The sequence below is a fragment of the Coenobita brevimanus genome, chromosome 89 (genome assembly GCF_032717465.1).
Source record: "Coenobita brevimanus isolate Jiangsu-jjx chromosome 89, ASM3271746v2, whole genome shotgun sequence".
Classification (NCBI taxonomy): Eukaryota; Metazoa; Arthropoda; class Malacostraca; order Decapoda; family Coenobitidae; genus Coenobita; species Coenobita brevimanus.
This window is the reverse complement of record NC_137042.1, coordinates 11162102-11189278: the sequence shown is the minus strand read 5'-3', so window position 1 is coordinate 11189278 and position 27177 is coordinate 11162102. Positions and strand designations below refer to the sequence as shown.

The 27177-nt window shown below is 44.2% G+C and overlaps 1 protein-coding gene across 1 annotated transcript in view; it reads left to right on the top strand.

Annotated features, from left to right (window-relative positions):
- LOC145411364 (uncharacterized) overlaps window positions 1–27177 on the top strand; it is a 148893-nt gene that overhangs the window by 86203 nt on the left and 35513 nt on the right. The window contains exon 7 of the mRNA XM_080281392.1: window positions 25175–25280. Coding sequence (XP_080137518.1) covers window positions 25175–25280 — 106 coding nt within the window. The remainder of the gene's footprint in view (window positions 1–25174; window positions 25281–27177) is intronic.

Sequence of the window (27177 nt, the reverse complement as noted above, 5' to 3'; positions counted from 1 at the left end):
CTGAATAAGGTTAAAGAAATAATATCAGTAGTCATGGAGCAAAACAACGATGCTCAAGAAGAGATAAAAGAGTTAGTAAAGGAAGCAAGGGTAAAAAACGAACAGAGAACGGAGGAAGAGAAGACTGTTTTATTGGAGAGTTATGGATCAGAAATTAAGAAAGTGGTACTGACAGAGAGAAGGAGAAAAGAGGGTATAAAAAACATCAAAAATAATTGGAAGGTGGCTTATACTAATGTTGATGGTTTAATATCGGCAAGACTAGAACTCAATGATTTTTTGAGGGTGCATGAACCTGATGTTATGTGCTTTGTAGAGACCAAGTTAAGAGAAGATATTGATGTTCATATAGGAGATGGTAAATACAAACTGTGGAGAAGAGACAGAAAAGTAAAAATGGGAGGAGGAGTGATGATAGCAGTGAAGAACAACAAAAATGTAGATACCGTGGAAATGGGAGAAGGGAGGGTCGAAGTGATAAATATGAAATTAGAAACTGGAGAGAATAGCAAGAGAGAGATGGTGGTAATTTATGTTCCCCCTAAGACAAGAGCATGGAGTGATGATGAATACCAGGAAATGTTGTCAGACATGGCTAGTTATTTACAGAATATGATTGAGAAAAGCAGCAGTATAATTTTAATGGGTGACTTCAATTGTAAAGAGATGAACTGGGAGGAATGGGACTCAAGAGGCAACGATGATTTGTGGGGCACCATATTATTAAATATAACAATGAACAATGTGATGATACAATGGGTCAAAGAAGAGACACGGTTCCAAGGTGAGGACACACCAGCAAGACTTGATTTACTGTTTACCAAAGAGCCCAATGTAATAGAATCCTTTACATATCTGTGTCCTGTTGGAAAAAGTAATCATGTGGTCATTGAGTTCCAGAAGATAACAGGGATCATGGAGCCAAGAGGCGAGCTTTATAGGCAGGGAAGATACAACTTTGGGAAAGCAAACTTTACAGGATTGAAAAATTTTTTTGAAAATGCAGATTGGAGAAAATTCAGAGAAACAAGAGAGATACAGAGGAAGTGGGATACTTTTCTAGGCCTCTATAATTTGGGAGTGGAAAAATTTGTGCCAAGATTAAGGGGGAAAGAAAACAGGAAAAAGGAGTGGTTTAATAGAACGTGTATGATAGCAAAGAAAAGAGAGACACGGCATGGAACAGTGGGAGAAAGAGAGGTAACAGCAAAACAAAGGAAGAATATAAAAGAACTAGAAATGAATACACAAGAATACATAGAGAGGAAGAAAGGAATTTTGGAAAAGGTATAATAGACAAATGTAAGGATGAACCCAAACTGTTTTATAGATTTGTCAATGGCAATTTGAAACAAAAGGAAGGAATCACCAAACTGAAAGTAGAAGCAGAGGTCTATAAAGATGCGGCAGTGGAAGCAGAAATAATGAACAAATGTTTCCAATCAGTTTTCACTAATGAAAACGAGTTTGTGGAAGGAGAGGGAGTGACTAGAAATGTAGTGATAAAAGATATAAAAGTGGAAGTACAGGAAGTATATAAATTACTGGAAACTCAGGATGTAAGGAAAGCCCCAGGACCAAATGGAATCTCTAATTGGGTACTGAAGGAATGCAGAAAACAACTGGCGGATAAGATTCACAGTTTAATTGTGTGTTCTCCAGAAGAGGGGAAAGTTCCTCAAGAATGGAAAAGGGCAAATGTGGTACCAATTTATAAGGGAGGAAACAAGGAAGAACCCCTGAATTATAGACCGGTGTCTCTAACCAGCATGGTCGCAAAATTGTGCGAGAGAATTCTGAAAGATAGATGGGTAAAATATCTGGAAGAGATGAACATTTTGGCTGATAGTTTGGATTCAGAAGTGGAAGATCATGTGTTTCCAACTTGTTGAGTTTTTACTCAAGAGCTATTGACGTGCTTCAGGAGAGAGATGGTTGGGTGGATTGTGTGTAATTAGATTTGGAGAAGGCCTTCGACAAGGTACCCCATAAGAGACTAATGTGGAAACTAGAGCATATAGTGAGGACTGAAGGGAAACCTCCTGGAATGGATGAGAGACTTTTTGAGAGACAGACAAATGAGGACAGTAATAAAGGATACGATGTCTGGATGGAGGCTAACAAGTGGAGTCCCGCAGGGCTCGGTGTTGGCACCAGTAATGTTCCTGATTTACATAAATGATATGGTAGATGGAGTGAACAGTTATGCAAGTCTGTTTTCTGATGATGTAAAGATCTTGAGGAAGGTAGAGGTTGAGGAGGATTGTAAAATGCTGCAGGAGGATCTGGATAGGATACATGATTGGAGCCGGAAGTGGGAAATGAAATTTAATGTAATGAAATGTAATATATTGGAAATGGGTAAAAGTACCAGGCAGCCATCAATGAATTATTTGATGGGTAATGAAACAATCACAAAAGCAAGAGAAGAGAAAGATTTGGGAGTGCTGGTCCAGGACAGTTTGTCACCTGAAAAACACATTAACAAGACAGAGAGACGTATAAACTCCTGACTAATATAAGAGTAGCTTTTCATTATATGCATGAGGAGATGATGAAAAAATTGATAGTGGCCAAGATTCGCCCCAGGTTAGAGTATGCAGCAGTTGTGTGATCCCACACAAATAGAAAGATATAAACAAGATTGAGAGAAAACAAAGAACAGCAACCAAAATGGTCCCCAGTCTGGCAGGTCTGTCGTACAGAGAGAGGCTGGAAAAGCTGGATTTGCCTTCCTTAGAAGAGAGGAGAAAGAGAGGCTACATGATTGCAATGTTCAGGACCATGATGGGAGTAGATAAAATTGACAAAGAAGATCTGTTTTTATGGGATAATAGAGTAAAAAGAGTACACGGAATGAAATTGAAGAAGCCAAGCTGCTTGAAAGATATCAAGAAATATAGTTTTCCATATAGATGTATAGACCTGTGGAATAGCCTGGACAAAGAGATTGTCTAGTCTAAAAACTTAAATGAGCTTAATGCTAAATTTGACTTACTGAGAAATAGAGATGGGACCCCACGAGCGTAGCTAATTTCCTATACATCACAATTAAGTAAATACACACACACACACACACACACACACACACACACACACACACACACACACACACACACACACACACACACAGCCAGAGTGAAAGGACGTGTCTCAACCACCTCTGCAAACCTTAAGTTGTTTTCAAGAAGTATGTTTGTCCTGTCTCCTGTAGTCTTCTTTAAAGTTAAAAGTATTGTCTGTTAATCCCTAATCGCTGGCTGACGTGTATAGCCGTCACGATTTTGGGTGCAGAGCAATGCTGGTTGACGTGTATAGCCGCAAGGATCTTCCTGCCACCCTTTGAACTTTAACTTATCCTTACTCATTGACGGGACCACTTGGAGACATGGGAATACTTTCATTTGAAAGAGGAAGAGTTGATGATTTTTATGTATCTTTAATTTTTTCTTTAGCTGTTATGGTTTGGCAGATATTAGGGTTTGAATTAAAGGCATTTTTTTTTCCGTTAAGGATATCCCCCGTAGGGAGGAACGTGCAACATCGGAAAACCGCCTGCGTGTTGGCGTTAATATAGTCTGCCAAAAATGTAAAGAGCCATTGTCGGTAAATATTTGAGTATACATGAATGTTCAGAGGAGTCTCAGTAATAGCTGTTAGTACTGTACCCAACCATCAAACATGGCCAACATTGTAAATACTGAGGGACCCGAATTTCCAGGATTTGATGGTAAAACAATTGTGATGGATTTAGTTAAGTAATCCCTCTAATATCCGAATGCCTACTATACGAACATCCCCACTAACTGGACATAATCGTCTCGGGATCCAATATTCCCAAAATGGTCCGGAAACCAAAAAAAAAAATTCGAAAAAAAAAAAAAAAAAAAAAATCCCGCCCGTAATTTGAACTTGGCGCGCTGGCCGTGGGACAGCTTTGTTGTGGCACATCATTCCTCTGACGTCCGCTAGAGCACCCCTGCATCCTCCCCACTTTCCGCCTGTCTCTCGTCGCGAGTGAACGCTCGTCGTCATGGCTGCCTACATGCTCGCTTTTGTGGTGGTGCCTTACCTGCTGCAGGCACTCCTGCTGCTCTCGTGCCTCTCCTTCGTGTGTGTGATGATGGCCCTGCCGCCTGAGAAGAGGAAGAGAGTGGTATTGACTCTGGAGAAGAAGCAGGAGATATTGGAGAAAGTAGATGCGGGATGGTCTTCATCACGCATCCTCCATGAATTTAACCTGGCCCGATCTACTTTGTTTGATATTAAGAGATCCCGAGACAAACTCATGCAGTACACGGCTGACTTCTCGTCGAGAAGCAAACACAACGTGGAGAGGAAGGTGATGTTTACTCCCAAGTTTGCTGAAGTTGACCACTCTACGTTGTTTTGGTTTTATTTTTATTTTATTTTATTTTTTTTTTCATGCGAGGAAGAAGGAACCAAAGGCCATGAGCCCGCAGTAACAGTTCCCTCCAAGAGAAAAACAAAATACAATAGAGAGCCAAATTCAAGATCCGATCATTTTGTGATGCCTGGACAGACTGCGTTTGAAAGACTGGAGATCATAGGCAGCAGGAAATACAGACAGAGGGAGACAGTTCCAGAGCTGACCTGTTGCATAAATGAAAGACTGGGAGTAACGGTTAACTCTTGCATTAGAGAGTTGGACAGAAAAGGGATGAGAGTTTGCTGCCAGACGGGTGCTACGCGCCCGTCGTAAAGGTGGAGGAATGCAACCAGACAGTTCAGAGGAGCAGTGACCATTAAAGTAGTGATAGAAAAGAGATAAAGATGCAACAGTGCGGCGAAGAGACAGAGGTTGAAGGGAGTCAGTAAGAGGAGGAGAGTTAATGAGACGAAAAGCCTTTGACTTCATCCTGTTGAGAAGAGCTGTATGTGGGGAGCCTCCCCACACATGAGAGTTGTACTCCACACAGGGGCGGATAAAACCCCTATATAGAGTCAACAATTGTGCAGGGGTAAAGAAAGAGCGGAGTTGGCTTAGCACACCCAGTCTCTTGGAAGCAGATTTTACAAGAGATGTAATATGATCTTTCCAAGATACGTCCCGAGTAAATGAAACCTCAAGCATGTTCAAGGATGATGCAAGATTAAGCTGAATATTATTAAACATTAGTGGGTATACCTGTGGAAGATTTTGTTGGGTTGATAGGTGTAAGAACTGAGTCTTAGATGCATTAAAAACAACCATATTATTTTTACCCTAGTCAGAGATACTTGCCAAGTCAGACATTAGGTGTGCCATAGCCTCATCCCTTGTTTGCTGAAGTAACTGTTGAGATGGGCGTTGCGGGAACCGAATGGAAAGGTGAAGGGTGGAGTCATCAGCGTATGAGTGGATAGGGTTAGATGTACAGCTTAGAAGCAGCTTAGAAGATCATTGATGAATAAAAGGAAGAGAGTTGGTGATAGGACAGAGCCCTGAGGAACACCACTGTTGATAGATCTAGGAGAAGAACGATGGCCGTCTACAACAGCGGCTATAGAACGACCAGAAAGGAAGCTAGCGATGAAGGCACAGATAGAAGGATAGAAACCGTAGGAGGGCAGTTTGGAAATTAAAGATTTATGCCAGACTCGATCGAAAGCCTTTGAGATGTCAAGTGCAATGGCAAAGCTTTCGCCAAAGTCCCGAAAGGAGGATGACCTGGAGTCTGAAAGGTAGGTGAGAAGATCGCCAGTGGAGCGTCCCTGACGGAACCCGTACTGACGATCGGAAAGAAGGGTTGTGATAGAAAAGATGCCTTAAAATTTTTCTATTAAGAATTGACTCGAAAACTTTTGAAATACAGGACGTTAAAGCAATTGGACAATAGTTGGAGGGTTGGGAGTGGTCACCCTTCTTTGGGACTGGCTGAATGAGAGCAAACTTCCATCAAGAAGGAAAGGTACAAGTTGACAGACAAAGGCGAAAGAGTTTGCCTAGGCAGGGTGTAAGCACAGAAGCACAGTTCTTGAGAACAACAGGAGGGACCCCATCAGGCCCATATGCCTTGTTAGTACTGAGGCCAGTGATGGCAGAAAATACATCAACTGAAGAAATTTTAATGTCAGCCATGAGGAAGTCAGAGGGGGGAAGTGATGGAGGAACAGCATCGGAATCGTCTAAGGTGGAATTGGAGGAGAAAGTCTGTGCGAAGAGATCTGCTTTATCAGTAGAAGAAATAGCTACAGAACCATCAGAGTAGAAAAGAGGAGGGAAGGATGATGAGGTAAAGTTGTTAGAAAGATTTTTGGCAAGATGCCAGAAGGAGCGGGAAGAATTCGAGTTGGAGAGTTGAGAGCATTTAGTATGGATGAAATTATTTTTAGTAGAGCGAAGAACAGACAGCACGATTCTGGGCAGAAACATAAAGATAATGTGATTCAGGGGTGGGTTGGCTCCGGTACCTTTTGTAAGCCCTCTCCTTGTTACGGACAGCATTAGAACAAGTGTGATTAAACCAAGGCTTTCTTGCGTTAGTCAAAGGATATGAGAAAGGAATGTATGCTTCCATGCCTGAGAGAATAACCTCCGTAATGTGCAAGGCACACTCAGATGGCTCCCGGCCATGGAAGCAATAATCATTCCAGGGAAAATCAAAGAAGTACTGCCTGAGGGCCTCCCAGTCTACGGCTCCAAAATGCCACAGACGACATTTCCCTGGAGGGTCCACAGGCCGTACCGGAGTGGTAGGACAGGTTAAGGTAATAAGGTTGTGATCGGAGGAGCCCAACGGAGAGAAAAGATTAACAGAGTAAGCAGAAGGATTAGTTGTGAGGAAGAGGTCAAGTATGTTGGAGCTCTCTCCAAGGTGGTCAGAGATACGGGTAGGGTGCTGTACAAGCTGCTCTAGGTCATTAAGGATAGAAAAGATGTAGGCTTGTTCACCAGGTGGATCCGTGAAAGGAGAGGAGAGCCAAAGGTGGTGGTGAACATTGAAATCTCCTAGAATGGAGATTTCAGAGAAAGGAGAAATGGATAGAATGTGTTCCATCGTAGAAGTAAGATAGTCGAAGAATTTTTGATAGTCAGTAGAATTAGGGGATAAGTAAACAGCACAGATATATTTAGTAAGAGAATGACAGGAAAGCCGAAGCCAGAGTGTAGAGAATTCAGAAGAATCGAGTTCAGGAACTCGAGAGCAAGATAAGTCGTTGCGTATATATACACAACAGGCACCTTTGGCTTTGAAATGAGTATAGAGAAAGTAGTAGGATACAGAAAAGGGTTTGCTGTCAGTTGCCTCAGACAGCTGAGTCTCCGTTAGAAAAAGAAGGTGAGGTTTAGAGGAGGAGAGGTGGTGCTCAACAGAGCGAAAGTTAGAGGAAAGGCCGCGAATGTTGCAGAAATGAAGAAGAAGAAAGTCAGACAGTGGTTCCAGGCACCTCGAGTCGTCACCGGGAGAGGGGCGGATGGTGGGGGCATTTATGGTCCCCCCCCCCCTGGGGACTCCGAGGCTTGGTGAAGAGACGCCTTTTTTTTTTTTTTTTTAATTTTGGATAGGAAGTGTAGTGTGTACTGTACATGTAGTTTGGTGTAGATAGTTAGAGAAATTTGTACTGGAGAGCATGCTGGCCTACTCTCGGTGTAACTGAGACACTGAAAAAGTTCAGCAAAGGAAGATGGTCAGGAACTAGTCCTGAGGGCTGATGAAACGGGAGCTCCAGCACTTCCTGTCATCAGCTTTCCATCCACCTCGGGAGTACTGCCCTGCTCGGCTGGTGCTACAGTCTACAGCAACGTGCTGCTGGTGTGATGGTACGTGGTACGGAGCTGAAGGCTGCTGCTGAGAAGTTCGCCAGGCCTCACGACACCCTAGACTTCAAGGCATCCGAGGATTGGCTCTTCGCGTTTAAGTTACGGCGTGGCCTTACCAACTGTAAGTCTCATGGCGAAGCTTTGGACGCTAACGAGGATGGAGTTGACGAGTTTCGGCACAAGATGAAGGGCTTGATCGACAGGGAGGGCCTCACTCTCGGTCAAGTCTACAATGCTGACGAAACTGGTTTATTCTATCGCTCTTTGCCAACGAACACTCTAGCCAAGGAGACGGAGAAGCGTGTACCTGGCCGCAAGCTCTCCAAGGAACGGATATCTGCTTTGTGTTGTGCCAATCCTAATGGCATGCACTGGCTTAAGCCCGTTATTGTTGGCCGTGCAAAGCAGCCTCAGTGTCTTCGTGGGGTGATGGATTTCCTTCCTGTCGTCTGGTACTATTCTTTGAAGGCATGGTTCACAGCCCAGATCTTCAAAGACTGGTTCCACCGCCATTTCGTCAAGGAGGTCATACATTATCAGACGGAGAAACTGGGAATCCCACGCGACCAGGTAAAGGCCCTCCTTCTCCTTGACAATGCACTTGCCCACCCGTGCGACAAGGACTTGGTGGCTGAGAATGGCCGCATTAGGTGCATGTTTCTGCCACCTAATACTACTGCTCTCATCCAACCAATGGACCAAGGATTGATCGTGGCAATGAAGCGCCTATACCACCGGAAGTTCCCGGACGAGGTGATGGTTGTTCTTGAGGACGAGGATGAGCGCAGGGAGGGACGGGACACGCGAGGCCAGCGGACTTTGGAAAACCTTCGCCGCTAGAACATCAAGTCTGCAATCTACAACTGGGCCAGTGTATGGAAGGAAATCCCTGTCAAGACTAGAAAATGGTTGGTCTCGTCTGCTTCTCGGAACGGATGCGGAGTACGATTTCGTAGCATTTGACGTGGATGACTTCCACTCACGTCTATGTACGCACGGCGACGATGTTGATGTGGACGATGTGCGTGAGTGGTTGGATGATGATGAGGGCGATCCTGGGTATCAGACCCTGTCTGATATCGAGATCGCATCTTCAGTTGCAGGTGTCAGTACCCAGCTTGAAGATTCCAACGAGGACGGCGATGATGATGCGGACTTCTCTCAGCATGACACAACTCCAGCCATCCCCAAGCTGAGCGCACTCCGGGAACACCTAGAGTTCGTTCTCGACTACCTGGAACACCCGGACTGTGACAGGGAGATGGGGCCCTTGGGACTTGTGGAGGAAGTGCGTGCTTTCAGGCAGCGCATCATAAATCGTCAGAATCGTCGTTCCTTGCGTCAATCAACCATTGACAGCTTTTTCAGGCCTGTGACCCCCGCTGTGCCCAGCCCTGGCTCCACTCCGTTGCCTCCCCAAGACAGGCCCTCATGCTCCGAGCCACAGCCCAGCACATCAGCCACGGTGGAGTCACCGCTCGACATGAGTTTGCGTCTGTCTTCAGAGTCGTCTGCAGTGGGTACGCCATCACCATGACCCAGCGACGCACCCCTAGGTCACCTCCCTGTGCTACTCTCAGACTCTGACAGTGATTAGACGCCAAGAACTTCTCCACTAGACCACACGGGAATTTACAGTGTTGTGCAGTGAAAAAAACAGTGCATTGTGTTAAGGATTTACAGTTGTGAGTGAAAAGACAAACAATTTTTGGACTTAATTTAACGTAAATTAACTTGTGTGTTTTTGGTTTAGGAAATGGTTATAAGAGTGGAAAGATTTAAAGTGCAGAGTGCAACACTTATTAAGTTACAGTGGAGCATAAGTAAGACAAGAGTGCACACTGTGAAGAGAATGGACTTCTGAGTGCGAATGACTAAGTTCAGTGCAAGACTTCATGAACAGTGTACTGCAAGTTTTTATTGTATTTTTTTATATACCTAGGCTGGTTCCCCCAAGGAAAGGGAGGTAGCCGAGACTGGACGACACACTCCCCATTTACTCATCCATTCAGACACATTCATTCGCATCTTAGCCCCATAGGGGAAAACGGACAGATCCTCACCACACCACACAGCACAAGGGTCAACTGCGCAGTGCAATTAGTGACATCTGCAGCAGGGCCTGACAGCAGAGCTGGTTTACCCCTGCCACATCATAACAGTCCCATCCCCTTACCCGCACCTGACCTGACTAGCTGATCAGACCAAATGCGGGAGAATATCCCCTCAGGGCTGCGTCATAACTTATTCATTCACAATTTCTCTCCATTTATTTCTGTCACACACAGCCACTCTTCCTTGCTCAACAGACATCCCTCTCGCATCCAGCGCTCTCTTCACACTGTCCATCCATCCTATTCGTGGTCTTCCTCTCAGCCTTACACCTCTCACATCAGATCTAGTTATCTTTTTCACCAATCGCTCATTATCCATTCTCTCCATATGCCCAAACCATCGCAACACCCTTTGCTCAACTCTATCAGCCATCTCCCGAACAACTCCAGTTCTCCTTCGCACTTCATCATTTCGCATTCGATCCATACGCATCACTCCACACATACTCCTCAGACACCTCATCTCCATTACATTCAAACTTTTCCTCTCTGCTACACCCATATTCCATGTTTCAGCCCCATATAACGCAGTCGGTACCACAACACCCTCATACAGCCTTCTCTTTACATCCATTCTAAGCGAACGACATCTAAACACTTCTTTCATTCCTCCCAGCACCTCTCCTACTTCATGTATTCTAAACTTCACTTCTGCATCTATTCTTCCATCCACAGCAACATGTGACCCTATATTTAAAACAGATATTGGACAGAGGAAAAGCAAATGGTCCTGATGGAATTTTGGGTTGGGTGCTACATGAATGTGCAGAAGAGCTAAGCAGAGCAGTGTATTTTATATTTAAGAAATCCTTAGGTCAAGGTAAACTACCTGACATGTGGACGAAAGCAACCATTGTTCCCCAATTCAAGAAAGGGAATAGACAGGATCCACTCAATTACTGCCTAGTATCACTGACCAGTGGTGTAAGTTACTAGAAAAGCTGATAAGGGAAGTTTGGGTAAAACATCTAGAAGAACACGATATGATAACAGAGAGGCAGTTCGGTTTTAGGAAGGGAAAATCGTGTTACTAATCTGTTAAGCTACTATGATAGAGTTACAGAAATATTACAGAAAAGTGAAGGATGGGTGGACAGTATCTGTTTAGATTTTAAGAAAGCATTTGACAGAGTACTGCACCAAAGACTTTTATGGAAACTGTACCATCAAGGAGGTATCCAAGGCAATCTCTGCTGTTGGAAGCAGGATTTTCTCAGAAAAAGGGAAATGAGAACAGTATTAAGGGGAAATTATTCATCATGAAGGGAAGTGACCAGCAGAGTACCACAGGGCTCAGTTTTGGCACCAGTTATGTTTCTAGTATATATAAATGACATAGTAACAATGGAAATGGAAGCTATCTAAATATGTTTGCAGATGATGCAAAAATTCAAAGAAAAATTACTAACAGATTCTTGGAAAGAGCTGTAAGAGGAACTGAATAAGCATCATGAATGGAGCAATAAATGGCAAATGGAATTTAATGTGGATAAGTGTCATGTAATTAAATTTGGTAAAAGTGAGAAAAGACCAGATTGGGATTATAAATTAGGAAGATCAGCCCTACACATATCAGAAAGGTAGAACGACCTAGGAGTAATTATCAGTAACAGACTATCTCCAGATGATCACATCAGTTAGAAAGTATGTAACATGTATACATTGCCTGCTAATATGAGAATAACATTCGCATTATATAAATGAAGATATGCTGAGGAAGATAATAACATCATTCATCAGACCAACCCTGGAGTAGGTATCAGTAGTCTGGAATCCTTATCTCATAAAACACATAGACAAGATTGAAAAGGTACAAAGGGCAGCCACAAGATGGGTACCAAGCTTAAGGGATCTAAAGTATGGAGAAAGACTGGAAAGATTGAATCTACCAATGCTGCAGGAGAGAAGGAGAAGGGGAGACATGATTATGCTATATAAATGCATCTCAGGGAAAGAGAAAATAGACATGAATGAATATATATCATTTGGGTAAGCTTCAGCAAGAGGACATTTAAAAAAATTGCATAAAAAGAGAGGTGACAGAGACATAAGGAAATTCAGTTTCCCAAATATGGCAATTGATCAGTGGAATGCAATACTGAATGAAGTAGTGTGTGCCAAAACTAATAATAAATTCAAGGATATGTATGATAAAAATGGTCTAATACACGGGACAGTATGAGCTTGACTCATTCCTGTAAAGATACATTTAGGTAAGAATGCACGCACACTCTCTCTCTCTCTCTCTCTCTCTCTCCTGTTGTTTGACTTTTCATGCTCATTTCCTTTCCTCCTGCTACATTTCTCTCTCTCTCTCTCTCTCTCTCTCTCTCTCTCTCTCTCTCTCTCTCTCTCTCTCCCTCTTTTTCATCCCCTTCTTTACGAGGGGTGATTAGAAAGAAATGACAGTGAGTCCATAATCTTTTATTAGCATGAAGAACTATCAAACTCTGACTCACATTCCTTCAAAGTTCTCCCCTCCAACCTCTATGCAGCGTTCCATTCTCTTTCTCCACTTCATGAAGCAAGCGTGGTACTCTGAAAACGGTATACTTCGGAGTTCTGAATTGACGGTCCGTGCCAAGTCTTGGATGCGATGAAATTGCTTCCCAGCGATGGCAGATTTAATTTTTGGAAACAACCAAAAGTCACAGGGAGACAGGTCAGGGGAGTAGGGTGGGTGGGGGCGAGCAGAGTTATACCTTGTTGTTCCAGGTACTGCATAGTGAGGCGAGCTTTGTGGGGTGCAGCATTGTCGTGGTGCAGCAAAAGGCGAGACCGACGGCAGGTTGGTGCGGTGTTGGCCTTGTGTTCCAAGACTTGTGGAAGGACCTGGTCTGTGTAGTATTGGGCTGTGATAGTGGACTTTTCAGGCATCACATCCACGCATATTGGTCCTTGAGAATTGAAAAAGATGGTGAAAAGGTGCTTCCGGCTGCGAAATCCTTCCTTCAAAATCTGAGGTCGAGGGTCTTCATCGCCCAACCACACCATGTTTGACTGCTTGTCACGGGTTGTGAAGAATGAAATCCAACACTCATCTCCAGTAGCAACATCTGAGAACCGTTTTGGACCATTTGGTTCAAATTCAGCAAGCCAGACACGACAAATCCTCACCCGTTCAGCCTTTTGCTCATCAGTCAACAAATGGGGTATCCATCGACAACACTTCTTCCTCAGGTGTAATTGTTCATGCACGATGTCATATGCACTCCCATAACTGATATCAAGCTCCAAGGCTAAGAACCTAAGAGTTACAGTTGGATCCTCGTCAATGATGGACCGTGTACGGACAGTTGTTGCTTCGGTCACGGATGTCCGGGGTGTCCTGAGCGTTGTTCATCTTTCAATTCAGTTTTTCCTGCTGTGAAAGCACGAATCCAGCGGAAATAGTTTTCAGGGAAGGAGTAGTGTCTGGATAAACTTGTAATAATTCCCCTCGAATCTCTGTTGCTTTCTTTCCCAGTTTCCACCTCGTAAAAATGTAGAACCTGCAGCCTTCTTTCGAGTAATCTATGTTTCTGGCCAGAGAGCAAAAACAAGAGTGAAGCATTCACTCACAACAATAAAACAAGAAAAGTTAGGCATACGGCGACAAGTTCAAACTCGTAAGGACAGGCAACTCTGCACTCTCCTTGCTCTCCTACCTCCCATCATTTAAGGTTTTCATGTTATAGCACAAACTGTCATTACTTTCTGATCACCCTTCGTACCTCCTTCTCCAATCTTCCCTCCCTACTTAGTCTTCCTGTCTCATGTTTCTTGCACCGCTTTTCCCTCTCGCAATGTCATTTTCTTCCCTCCTTCTCTCTTCTTTCCCCCCTTCTGCTTCTCACAGCTTCTCATCTTTCCTCCCTTCCCCTTCTTGTCACCCTCTTTTTCCTTCCCTTCCTCTGTAATTTCTCTTTCTTTCTCTGTTTTCTTCTCTCTCCCTCACTTTCTCCCTCTCTCCCTCACTTTCTCTCTCTCTCTCCCTCCCCCATTTTCTTCTTCTTCCCTCATTCTGCTTCTCATACTTTAACTTCTCTCCTTCCCTCCCTCTTCTTCTCATGTTTTTTTCTTTCTTTCTTTTCCTCCCAATTATCTCTCCCTTCTCTTTTTCTCCCACTGTTTTCATCTCTCACTTTCTTCCTCTTTCTCTCTCTGTCTCTTCTTTCCCTCCCTTTGCTTTCCACACCTCTTCCCTCTCTCCTTCATATTCTCATACTCTCATTGTTTCCTTCCCTTACTCCCTATTCTCTCTCTTTCCCTCTCACTTTTTTTCTCTCTCCCTCACTTCCTCCCGTTTGTCACGGGGTTTTTAAAATATCACGGGTTTTTTAAAATGATTGCTAAATATTATTTAATTGATAATAATATTCAATAATATTAAAGAGCAGGGACAATGATTGTCTTGCTAAATCAAGCAACGATTCTCTAAGAACGAGAATTTATAAACTTTCTCGACAGTACACAGCAGAGACTAATTACTCAATTGCTGTTTATTAGTACTGTAGCCTCTGGAGAAAGTTACTTCACCCCTGACAATAAATAACTAACACTAACAATAGTATCAGGTTCTTGCTGATGCATAACTCCTAGGAGGCACAACGGATTTTAAGTTTAATACAAGACTGGCCTAAGTACCCGTTATGAATAGCAAAACGTTTATGCATGCTAGGAGCTATATGGAAAATAAGCTTAACTGTGGAGAAATGAAACAAGAGTTTACATTACATTAAGCTCAGGGAAAAGAACTGTTAAATTTATTGATTACAAAAATGAATTTAACGTTACAATTCAAAATCAGATTAATGAGATCGCACTCACTCACTCAAGAGCTAAATCCTTACGCCTAGGAAAAACACCTTAACTAAGCTCTTAAAACTAGGATAATACAAAAAAGGAAATACTGGTCGATGAATGCTGCGTATCACCCAAAGCTGAACTAAGGGTGGGAGCACTGGACAACTGTACTAGTGGAGCTTGGGTGCTAGCTGACCTCTCACACTTCTGGAGCACAGGACCTCTCTCCGTCACAACAAACACTCGACTGAATAAGTCGTGGGAAAGAAGGGAAGCAGTAGGCCGCATTTTTTTAATGGTCGAGTGAGCGAAACGTGCCCAAAACAAATCGCTCAGCGGAAGCGCTAATGTCTCACACAAAGACGATCACGTATGACACTGAAAAATTGATTTGACAAAGCTTCCGTCCGAATGAGCGGTTAACTGAACGATAAACAGTGAGTTTTCCACTAATAGTTCGTGGCTTCTCACAAAAGGGAAATGTCGCGAATTTGATGCGTGACATTACACCCCTACAAAATTAAATTTTTTCTTTATGGGAAAAAATTTGTGGATATATATATATATGTACACATCCTAACTCATTCACACAAGATTCACACTGTGGTGTGTGTGCTATCCTGCTACAGGAGAAAGTCGCAGTCGCCAGTGAGCGAAAAAACCTCGTATTTACGTTAATAGAAGCAAGCTTGAGGGAAAAACTCCGTGACGACGGTGAAAATCCTGTACTAGGTCAAACTGAGCGAAAAGTCGCTACATTTACACTGACAACTAATTGTTGTGTAGCGTGGTGTATGTAATACACGGTGTAGGTGTGACAGTTGTAGTGTAACTGTACCTACGTGTAAAATGACATAGTAAATAATAACATGGCGACGACGAAGGCAGAGGAGAAGAGGCGGCAGCGTGCGGTAGACGATCAGCTGGCCCGCACAGCAAAACTGCTACACCCATTGCTGTACCTGCAAAATCAATTGAGGTGGAGCATCAAAAGTGTTAGTGAGACAAAATTTTATTATGTTACAATTACTCTCTCTGCCTACCAGTCAGTGCTACGACGTACATTTGAGGTCGCCATTAATTATAGCACACGATTATGGTCGGCAAGTTGAGAATCCTTGTGCAAACTCGGGTCTTCCATAGCCTCGAACTGCACACGGGTCCTCAACCTGTGCCTTAACCTACAGTAATTATATTAATATCGGAAAGCTGAGAATCCTTGTGCAAACTCGGGTCTTCCATAGCCTCAAGTCGCCTCTGCGGAGTTCTCTCTCGAACTTCCCCCTTAACCTACAGTACTTATATTAGTATCGGGGAGCTGAGAATCCTTGTGCAAACTCGGGTCTTCCATAGCCTCAAGTTGCCTCTGCAGAGTTCTCACTTCCCCCTTAACCTACAGTACACGTGTATGTACAGGCCCTGGACATAATGTGTCCTGTGGGGCCAACAAGTGAGACGTCAGGTCTACACTTTTGACTGGGAACCAGGCTGGTCCTTGGATTATTCAAATCTCTAAGGATGCCTATCACGGAACCCAGCATACAACAACTGCCCATGTTAGTCAGCAGTTAGCAGGCGAGACATCAGGTCTGCACCTACGTTATCACTTCCCTTGATGTATCTCACAACAAGGTTAAACTGCTGTAAATACAGTGTCCAGCGTGTCAATCTTGCATTAGCTGTCTTGGTCATGCTAAGACTAGTGAGTGGCATATGGTCAGTTTCCAGAACAAATGATGCCCCAAATAAATAATAATAATATTTTTTAACACCATCAACCACAGCCAGGAGTTCCTTCTCAACAGTACTGTAATTCCTCTCGGCGGGTTTTAGCCTACGGCTGTGGTATGCCACTGGGAAGATTCCACCTTCCGATTCCTGCATCAATACGGCACCTACTCCATCTTGTGAAGCATCAGTGCGCAGTATGAAAGGTTTGCTGGAATCAGGCAACTGCAAGATAGGCTCCTTGCACAACATATTCTTGAGGGGGGCAAAAGATCTCTTTTGCGCTTCTCCCCATTCAATGGTGTTTGGAGCATATTTCCGTAGCACTTCATACAACGGTTGGGCAATGAGAGCAAAGTTGGGGATAAAACTCCTATAATATCCCACTAGGCCAAGAAATGCCCTAACCTGTTTCTTGGTCACGGGTCTCGGGGCTTCTCTAACCTTCCTGATCTTGTCACCCTGACACCTGCAGTGATTGTTGCCAACAATATGACCGAGGAACTCCACCTAACTGTGAGCAATCTTGCATTTGCTAGGCTTCACAGTCATGTTGAAACTCTGGAGTCTGCTGAAGACAATTTCCAAGAGTCTGAGGTGCTCCTCCAATGTGGCGGAATGAACGAGGACATCGTCAACGAACATCTCTACTCCTACAATACCATGGAGCACTTGTCTCATGGCACGATTGAATACTGCTGGGGAATTGGTAAGTCCAAATGGGAGGACTTTATACTGGTACAACCCCCTAGGAGTAGCAAAGGCAGTGAACTGACGACTCTCAGGATGAAGGGGAATCTGGAAGAATCCTTTCGCTAGGTCGAGCTTTGTGAAATATCGTGACCCTGCCAGCTTGGAGAAGATGGCAATATGGTCACCCATTGGCTCAGCATCCACTTTGGTGATTGCATTGAGCCTTCTATAGTCGCCACAAATCCTGACTCCACTATCTTTCTTGCGGACTACTACCATCGGACTACAGTAAGGAGATGAGGACTTTTCGATAGTGCCTGCAGTCTCCATGTCAGCAATTTCCTTATCTACTGCACCCTGTAGTCGCATGGGAATCGGATATGACTTAACCTTTATAGGAGCATTGCTGGTCAACTCAATTTTATGACACGCAACCTTTGCAAGTCTAGGTTGGTCTGAGAAGACATCAGCATACTGACAGAGCAGTGACCATAAGGCATTTTGGTCTTCTACTGCTAAGTCAGGGTTAAGTAAAACATCTCCGACAGTCTCTTCCTGATGGGACTAAGCGGTTAAGGGCTCGTCATCATGGTCATCAGCTGGGATCACCGCAGCTGCCCCGGTTTCTTCCAGTGGCTGGTCACTATCATCAGCTACTCATAGGCCAGTCTCCTCGGGGTCTGACTCATGATAAGCCTTCAACATGTTAATGTGGAACCTTTTACGAAGATTCCCCATCTGTATTATGTAGTTGAGGTCTGAAATGCGCTCTACTATATCGAATGGACCCTTCCACTGCGCCAACAACTTGTTCTGGGCAGTGGGGAGTAATACCAAGCATTTATCGCCTGGACTAAACTTCCGAAGCTTTGCCTTCTTATCGTAATAAGCCTTTTGAACTTCACGCGCCTTGATCAGTTCTTCCTTAGCTAACTCGCACGTCGACTGGAGGCGGTCAGCCAAATCAAGGACATAGGTGTAGGTGGTCTTGACTTCAGGGTCGGGTTCTTCATCGTCCCATAACTCACGAAGGACTTGAAGTGGGCCCCGGACCGACCTCCCATACACCAGTTCAAAGGGTGAGAATTTCAATGAATGCTGTGGGGCTTCTCGTTAAGCAAATAGAAGAGGAGCAATGAACCGCGGCCATTCCTTTGGCTGTTCGGCGGTCATGCGCCTCAACATCTTCTTGAGAGTTCCATTGAACCTCTCACACAACCCGTTACACATGGGATGATACGGTGTAGTTCGTAAGCCTCAGATGGACAGCAACCTGAACGCTTTGTTCATCATTGCTGAAGTGAACTGCGAACCCCGGTCACTTAAGACCTCCTTAGGGATACCTACATGACAGAACACTTCAATTAATGCCTCAGCAACAGTGACGGCCTCTATATTCTTAAGGGCCACGGCTTCAGGCCACCGTGTGCTGAAATCAACAATAGTGAGGATATACTTTGATCCATCACTAGCCCCAGGGGAGATTGGCCCAACTATGTCAACTGCAACTCTCTCGAACAGTTCAGAGATTATGGGCATTGGCTTCAATGGCGCAGGACGGACACGTCCCCGGTCAGTGGTACGCTGACACACATCACAGGAACGTACGAGCCTCGTTATTTCCCGTCCCATTCCTGGCCAGAAAAAGTCAGCATGGATGCGGTCAGAGGTCCTCTTTTGACCCATGTGACCTCCCATCGCTGAACAGTGACCTAATTCAAACACTGCTCGGCGATACTTTGCAGGAACGACAAACTGCAGTCAAACCTCACCCTGGGGTGTCTGTGACTCACGGTACAGTCGTCCTCGCTTACGAAGGAACCTGGCTTGTCCTCCCCGTGAATACTTGATCACTTTACCCTCCAGCTTCTTGCGCACTGAGGCAAGTGTCGAGTCAGTCTGTTGCTCTTGGACAACATCTTGACTACGAATCAGATCTTGCGGCGTTGCGACGGTCAATGGAGTGACGCGATTTGGAGCCTTGGCCATGGCTCGTGTTACCGCAGCAGCCGAAGTCTGAGTAGCAACATCTACGGCGCAACTATTTTTGATGCCAGGTATGTTGCCTAATATGAGGTCAAATAAAGGTTCTGGCATGACAGCTGCAGCTGTCAGGCCAGTGAAAAATGGAGATGCCACCTGGATACGTGCCTCAGGGAACAATCTCACTGATCCATCAATAAGTCTAACTTGGATCTGTCGACCTGTATACTCATCTGGCCGAACTAAACTCTGCTTAACAGAGCAACCTGAGGAACCATTGTCCCTCAGGACATTTACAGAAACACCTCCCACAGACCCTGGCTGAACAAGAAAGGCAGTGTTGCTGGTGGAAGGGTCTGAGGAGGTAGCAGCCAGTCATTCATGGGGAACAACCGATGCAGCAAACGTGGCGCCCTGGGAACTAGGTGCCTGAGGAGAGTTCATGGTCGGAGGGGGACTCGTGAACTGTTGGGAAGTACCTGTACTGGTAGAGATGGCACCACCGGGTACTTGTTGAATGAAGGCTGCATTTGCCTCCGGCCTCCGATACACTAATTGACCTGACTGAGGGTTACGTGGCTTGTCCTTGTATTGCTGCTGCTGCTGCTTGGGGAACTGCTGCTGGTTGGGGTGCTTGTTGTACCGCTTCCAAGCAGGCTGCTGTGTATTTTGCCCCTGGTCCTTCTGCGGTTTGCTTGGACCTTGGCCATTACTCTGAGAACGGCCTTGGTGCTGGGATTCAGTCTGAGATGATTTCCCAGATTTATCAGGTTTTCTGTTCCAGGTGTTCTGCTTATGAGTTTGATACCCATATGCAGTAAAGAATGCGTCAGCCTTTTCTGCCATTTGGCTGGCATCTTTCACCTGGCAGATCTTAAGCTGTGCTATGAGCTCAGAAGGCCACGACCTCTCTAGCTGTGTACACAGCATAAGGTCAATTATCCCCTCACGCGTGGAAGGAGTTTCATCTTTCTCCATCCACTCATTTAAGTAAGCTGTGAGACGATCAAGGAACTGAACAGCTGTCTCCTTGTCTTGGAGACGAGCTCGCATGAACTGAACTTTGGCGTCGTCTACTGTGAGACCATACGCCTTAATGAGTGCAGCTTTCATCATCTCATATGTGAGATTGTCTCCACGAATTCTGTGGAGAATATCGAGGGCAGGGCCCTCAAATAGGCTAAGAAACTGAAGCCGCTTAGCTGCCTCATCCAGTTGATACATGTCTGCCATGTCCTCAAAACGAGCTATGTACGGCTCGATTCGCTTGCTTTCCTTGTATGAAGGAAGCTTGATGCGTGGGGTCGCCAGGACATGTGCAGGGAGAATGCTCGTGGAGCTTGGACCAACTGCACCAGACGTGTCTGAAGCCAAGGAATCTCGCTTGAGCTTCAGCACTTCAAGTTCATGTTTTTCGCGCGCTTCTCGCTCGGCATGTTCGTGTTCTCGTTGCTCCCGCTCGTATTCCCGTTGTTCCCGCTCGCGTTCATGTTGTTCACACTCGTATTCGCGCTCTTTCTCACGCTGCTCTTGTTCATATGCACGCTGTTCTCGCTCATATTCGCGCTGAATCTTACGCTCTTCACGGGCATCATTCTCGCGTTGCTGCTCCTGATTATGCCGTGAGAGTATATACTCTTTACTTTCGGTTGGGTCCGAAAGACCCATTTCTTTGGCTTCCTGTAAAAATACAGTAGTAGCCATGGCGCTAATTTATTAAGCAAACGAAACTGAGTACTGACTGCTTCGCAAATGAATGCTAATGACACAAGTAAAGAATACAGACACAAGCTAGTGGTGACCAGTCTTATCTAGTTAACTGGAAAGGAATAAAGCAAAAATGCAAATAACTGGGAAGACTCAATAACACAATGGGTACGGCGGGTACCCAGGAGCGAATAAAATCGTCTGGCGTTACCAAGAATAAAGTACTAAATAGAGTTAAGTACTCTGTGAATTAATAAAGCAAAAATTCACTTGCTAAATTAACGGTAAACACCAGTAAACTTGTGCCCATAAACTTTAATTATAAATACCTAAATATGAACGAGTGAGCACTATCTCGTGAATAGCTTTAGAGCTAGGAGTTAATATCCTGGAATGAGGTCGCCAATTGTCACGGGGTTTTTAAAATATCACGGGTTTTTAAAATGATTGCTAAATATTATTTAATTGATAATAATATTCAATAATATTAAAGAGCAGGGACAATGATTGTCTTGCTAAATCAAGCAACGATTCTCTAAGAATGAGAATTTATAAACTTTCTCGATAGTACACAGCAGAGACTAATTACTCAATTGCTGTTTATTAGTACTGTAGCCTCTGGAGAAAGTTACTTCACCCCTGACAATAAATAACTAACACTAACAATAGTATCAGGTTCTTGCTGATGCCTAACTCCTAGGAGGCACAATGGATTTTAAGTTTAATACAAGACTGGCCTAAGTACCCGTTATGAATAGCAAAACGTTTATGCATGCTAGGAGCTATATGGAAAATAAGCTTAACTGTGGAGAAATGAAACAAGAGTTTACATCACATTAAGCTCAGGGAAAAGAACTGTTAAATTTATTGATTACAAAAATAAATTTAATGTTACAATTCAAAATCAGATTAATGAGATCGCACTCACTCACTCAAGAGCTAAATCCTTACGCCTAGGAAAAACACCTTAACTAAGCTCTTAAAACTAGGATAATACAAAAAAGGAAATACTGGTTGATGAATGCTGCGTATCACCCAAAGCTGAACTAAGGGTGGGAGCACTGGACAACTGTACTAGTGGAGCTTGGGTGCTAGCTGACCTCTCACACTTCTGGAGCACAGGACCTCTCTCCGTCACAACAAACACTCGACTGAATAAGTCGTGGGAAAGAAGGGAAGCAGTAGGCCGCATTTTTTTAACGGTCGAGTGAGCGAAACGTGCCCAAAACAAATCGCTCAGCGGAAGCGCTAATGTCTCACACAAAGACGATCACGTATGACACTGAAAAATTGATTTGACAAAGCTTCCATCCGAATGAGCGGTTAACTGAACGATAAACAGTGAGTTTTCCACTAATAGTTCGTGGCTTCTCACAAAAGGGAAATGTCGCGAATTTGATTCGTGACACCGTTCTCCCTCCCCCAGTAGCCTTTTCTTCCGTCCCTTTGTCTTATTTCATTCCCTCTGCTTCTCACACTTTATCTTCCCTCCTACCCTCTTCTCATATTCTCTTTCATTCCCTTCCTCCCTAGCCTCTCCTTCCCCCATTGTTTTCTCTTCCCCTCACATTGGGGACAAATGGAGAAACAAGGGGATGGAGGGAAGACGAGGAGAGCCATGTAAACCACCACATCTGTGCTTGGGCACGTGCGTTTCAAATCCAGGGAGTGGCGGAGTGTTCCGACTAGCGAATTAATGGCTGTTCAGATTTTGGGAATGTTCCCCAATTTCTTTATGTTCGGTGTAGCAAATTGTTGGTTATCGATGCGTTGGATATCAGGGCATACAGTATATGTATATTACACCCACCGCGAATTGACTTAGGACCTACACACACAGAATTGCTATGGGAGAGGTGTCTGTCTTCGCTTTGTGTTTCCATCTCTACCAAGTGAATTTTTGGGGCACGAAGTAACTGGCAACTCCTCTGGTGTTGGCGGGAGGTGGTGAAACACTCTTACACATCAGTGCTTGCCCAGAAACGAGAGTGGGAGTATATGTTCCAGTCACCCTGAGCTTGCACCTCCCTCTTTTTTCGTACGTATTACTGTTTGCCCTGTTATTTTCCTAGAGTCGAGTTGTCATGCCTGGAAAATACTGCTCAAGGGATGAGAGGGTCCGTATCATTGCATGGAGGCAAGATAATGTCCCTGTCAACACGATTTGTGAAAGTACTGGACGTGCAAAGTCGACCATCGTGAAGATTCTTGCTGCAGCATGGCCTGCCACCTCATGTTGTACCAGGGCACAAGCATGGTGGTGGAAAGAAGAGGACGATTTCCAGAGGTACAGATACGCTTCTGAAGAGGGAAGTAATCAAGAATCCTCGACTGACAACAGCAGAATTGGAGAGATTGCATCCCCAGCTGTTACAAGACGTCTCAGTTCGAATTATCCAACACCACTTGCAGAAGGAGCTGGGTTTGCCAAGCTGCACCACAGCCAAGAAATCACTTCTCACTGACTGCATGAAGAAGCAGCGCATTCAGTTTGCCAAGAAGTATGCACACTGGACATCGGATGAGTGGAGAAAAGTTATGTTTTCCGATGAAAGCACATTTCAGGTGTTTCAGGTGCGTTCTGCCAAGGTTCGTTGTCCTGCCTCCTGTAGTCAGTATGACCCTGCTTACACGATGCCGACTGTTAAGCACCCACAATCAGTAATGGTATGGGGTTATTTCTCAGGTGAAATGGGAAGGGGAGGCTTCTACTTTCTTCCTAAGAACTTGATGATGAATGGTGGCTGGTACATTCAAGTTCTGAAAGATTGTTTGTTAAACTTTTTTGCTATTCGTGGGTGCGACTTTTCCATGCACAATTCAGCTTCATGTCACAAGTTAAGAAAGGTGACAAAGTGGCTTCAGGATAATCGGATTGAGGTCCTCGACTGGCCTGGCAACAGTCCGGATCTAACTCTGATAGAAAACTGCTGGGCAAAGTTGAAGAAAATCATGGTAGAGAAGAAAACACCAATCTGGATAACCTCAAGACTGAACTGACAAATGTTTGGTGCAAAGAAATGTCCTTAAATTACATTAGAGATTGAAGTGATTCCATGCCCAAATGCATCCAACTGGTCCTGAAAACAAGGGAAACATGATTTCATATTAATGAATGGCATTTCATGAACAAACATTGTGATATACTATGATTTCTGTGTTTTTTAATACCTTGTGGGGGGAGGTCCTAAGTCAATTTGCGGTAGCTGTATACAGTAAGTGTATATTATATGCTATAAAGGATATTACTATACAGGAAGCTAACAATGAATTTAGTAACCTGGATAATGAAAAAGATAAATGGTAACAATGATTAGTTTTCTGCTTTCATTTGAATGAGATGATTTATTTATCTGTCTGTCTGTCTGTTTGTTTATTCCCAGATGCTTTAATCCCATAAGGGGTGGCCACAAACAAATCACCTCCATGTTGCCCTGTCCCCTGCCATTTCATTGCCTTGCTTCCAGCTCACATCCCCCTCGGTCATATACCTCTCCACTCCATCCCTCCATCTCATCCTTGGCCTTCCCCACCCCCTCCCCCCTTCTACCTCTCTCACATACACTATCCTCATCAGTCTCTCACTCTCATCCTCTCCACTTGGCCAAACCACCTCAGTGTGTTTCTCCTAACACTTCCTATCACATCTACATCCACACCACAATGCTCCTTCACTTCCTTATTTGTCAGTCTGTCTCTCCATGTGACTCCACATGCTCCTCTCAAATAACTCATTTCCACTGTTGTCACTCTCGACTTTTGTCCCTCCAACGGGGTCCAAGCTTCACTTCCATACGTTAGAATTGGTATCACAATACTGTTATGTAGTAGCTTTTTCGCTTCCATGCTCACTTCCCAGTTTCGTATCACTGCTTTCAAGGAACTAGCAACCTTTCTTCCTTGTTGTACCCATTCAAGCACTTCACCCTCTAAACTTCCATCCTTACTCATAACACTACCCAAGTACTTAAATGCACTCACATTTTCCAATTTCCTCCCCATCCAGTCTTACTGTACATTCACTGACTTCACTTCTCTCGAAGATCATAACTTTACTCTGCCTTATATTCACCTTTAGATGACATTTCTTACACACTCTCCCAAACTCATCCACCAAGCCTTGCAGCTCTCCTTCGTCTTCACTTAACAATACAGTATCATCTGCAAACAATAGTACAGGGAGTTTCCAAACATTGCCCTCTCTCACTAGGGCCGCTCCAGCATCCACTGCCCTACCTTGTATCTCCTTTATAAGCCCATCCACCTACAGATTGAACAACCATGGAGACATGACACATCCTTGTTTCAATCCAGCCTTCAGTGCCCTCCAATGAGAGATGATCTCAAGAACTTAAATGATATTAAATTCTCTCTGTTCTAATGTACATTTGCTTTGCAGGAAGTAAAGTATGGCTTCATGAAGAAATCACGAGCAGAAACAGAACAGTATGGACGCAGTGTGGAAGAACGTGAGGGGAAGGTTCACACACTCATTGTTGACTTCAGTAAGTGTAGGGAAAGGGAAGCGAGAGTAGATGAGTTTATTTACTGTACTTTTAGTTTACCTAGGGTGAGAAAGGAGTTCCGATGATGATGATGAATTTTAGTTTTAAGATTTAGTTTCATTTAAGAAAAAATAGTTAAAGTCTTTTACAAAAACACATGTAACTTAAAAGGTGTTAAACAGCATGCTTTCATTTTATGAGAGGATGTATATGATAAAATCTACCGCATAACAATTTATCGTAATATTGAGTCAGTTATAACAGTCAGTGGGGATATGGTTTTGGCCAAAAGTCGCCACCTAACACAGTCCATAAAACAAGATTCCAATGTACCTGAATTGGTAGTTATTTCACTTCATTGTGTGGGGAAATTTTGTTATTTGGGGGACATGTCATTTGCTGGAGGTGGGGTTGGAACTAGATACAGTAAAAGTCCTCCAGTCCATTCCATTCATTCTTTCATCATCCAATCCAACGTTGCCCCATGAGGAGTGTAGAAACCCGGGGCTAGGCAAGTTGGCCCTGCAATTTAAGATGAGTGTGGCCAGCCGCATTTATCCCTGAGTGGCATTACGTGAGCAATAAACCCCAACCAACCCTTGGATGTAAACCTTCACTGGCTCAGTCCGATTAGAGCAACATAATTGCCCACTAAACCACCAGGTGCCAGCATTTGGTTATATGGTTACTACCCAGCATTAAATGGTTTCCTGGTGTACAGGAAACCATTTGGCTTGTCACTCAGTGTAGAGTCACTCACAGGCAGAAGGAAGAGGAAAGAATGAAGGAAAGAAAGACAGAAGTGGGAGTGTAAAGTCTCCCTTAGGCAGAAGGACGAGGAAGGAATGAAGAAGAGAAAGACAAAAGAGGATGGAAGGAAAGAAGGGTGGAGGAGAGGAAAGGGCACACCTGAGAGCAGTACTACATTGAGTGAATGCTGCTCTCCAATCAACCACCAATTATCCAGAAATCCGAATTTGTCAGAGAGAATTTTTTTTAATTTTTCTGGGCATTGTTCAGAGTTTTCTGGGCTTTATCTAAGGGTTTATCTAGCTTAGACAATCCCTCAGACAAACCTGCCTGCAACCATTCATCTATACTTCTGTGCATATCCAGTGAGGAAAGCAATAATCAACATTGTTTTAAGTGTTTATTTAATGGTCGTTTACATATTTCTGATGTTTTCAAAGGGCCTTCCCAATAGTCCGGAAAAAAAAAAAAAAAGTCCTAAAGACCCTCGGTCCCCTGGGATTCGCGATTCAGAAGGGACTTCTACTGTATATGGCTAAGGTAAGGGGTGGTTGGGGGAAATTGAGAGAGCTGTTGCCTTGCCTAATATTAAGAGGGCCCTCCCTTCTTGCTAAAGGGATGTTTGTATGCAGCATGTGTCAGGAGTGTAATACTGTATGGTAGTGAATCCTGGGCAGTAAAGGAAGAGGATATTTGTAGGCTTAAACGTACAGAAATGACAATGATCAGATGGATGTGTAGTGCGTCGTTGAATGCAAGCCCTGTTGCAACTGAAGTGTGGACAAGAAGGATTGGACTTGAATGTATTGGTGTTGTGATAAGGAGGGGTAGATAGAGATGCTTTGGGCATGTTGAGAGGATGGAGGATAGTTGGGTTCAGGTGAGAAGTGTGAACATCGGGGGTAGGGTTGCTAGAGACAGACCAGAAAAACCTTGGAGGAGGTCATAGTGTGTGACCTTAGGGATAGGGGACAGAATAGGAAGGCTGCCAGAGATTGAGCAGCGTGAGGAGTCCCCATTAGGTGACCAAGGCTGGTCTCCAACGCTTGTAAGCATGCTGGAGCGTTGATAAATGATATGAATGTTATGATGCATTTTCACTTGCTACTTACCCTGCCCCCCCCCCAACAAAAAGATAGATAATACT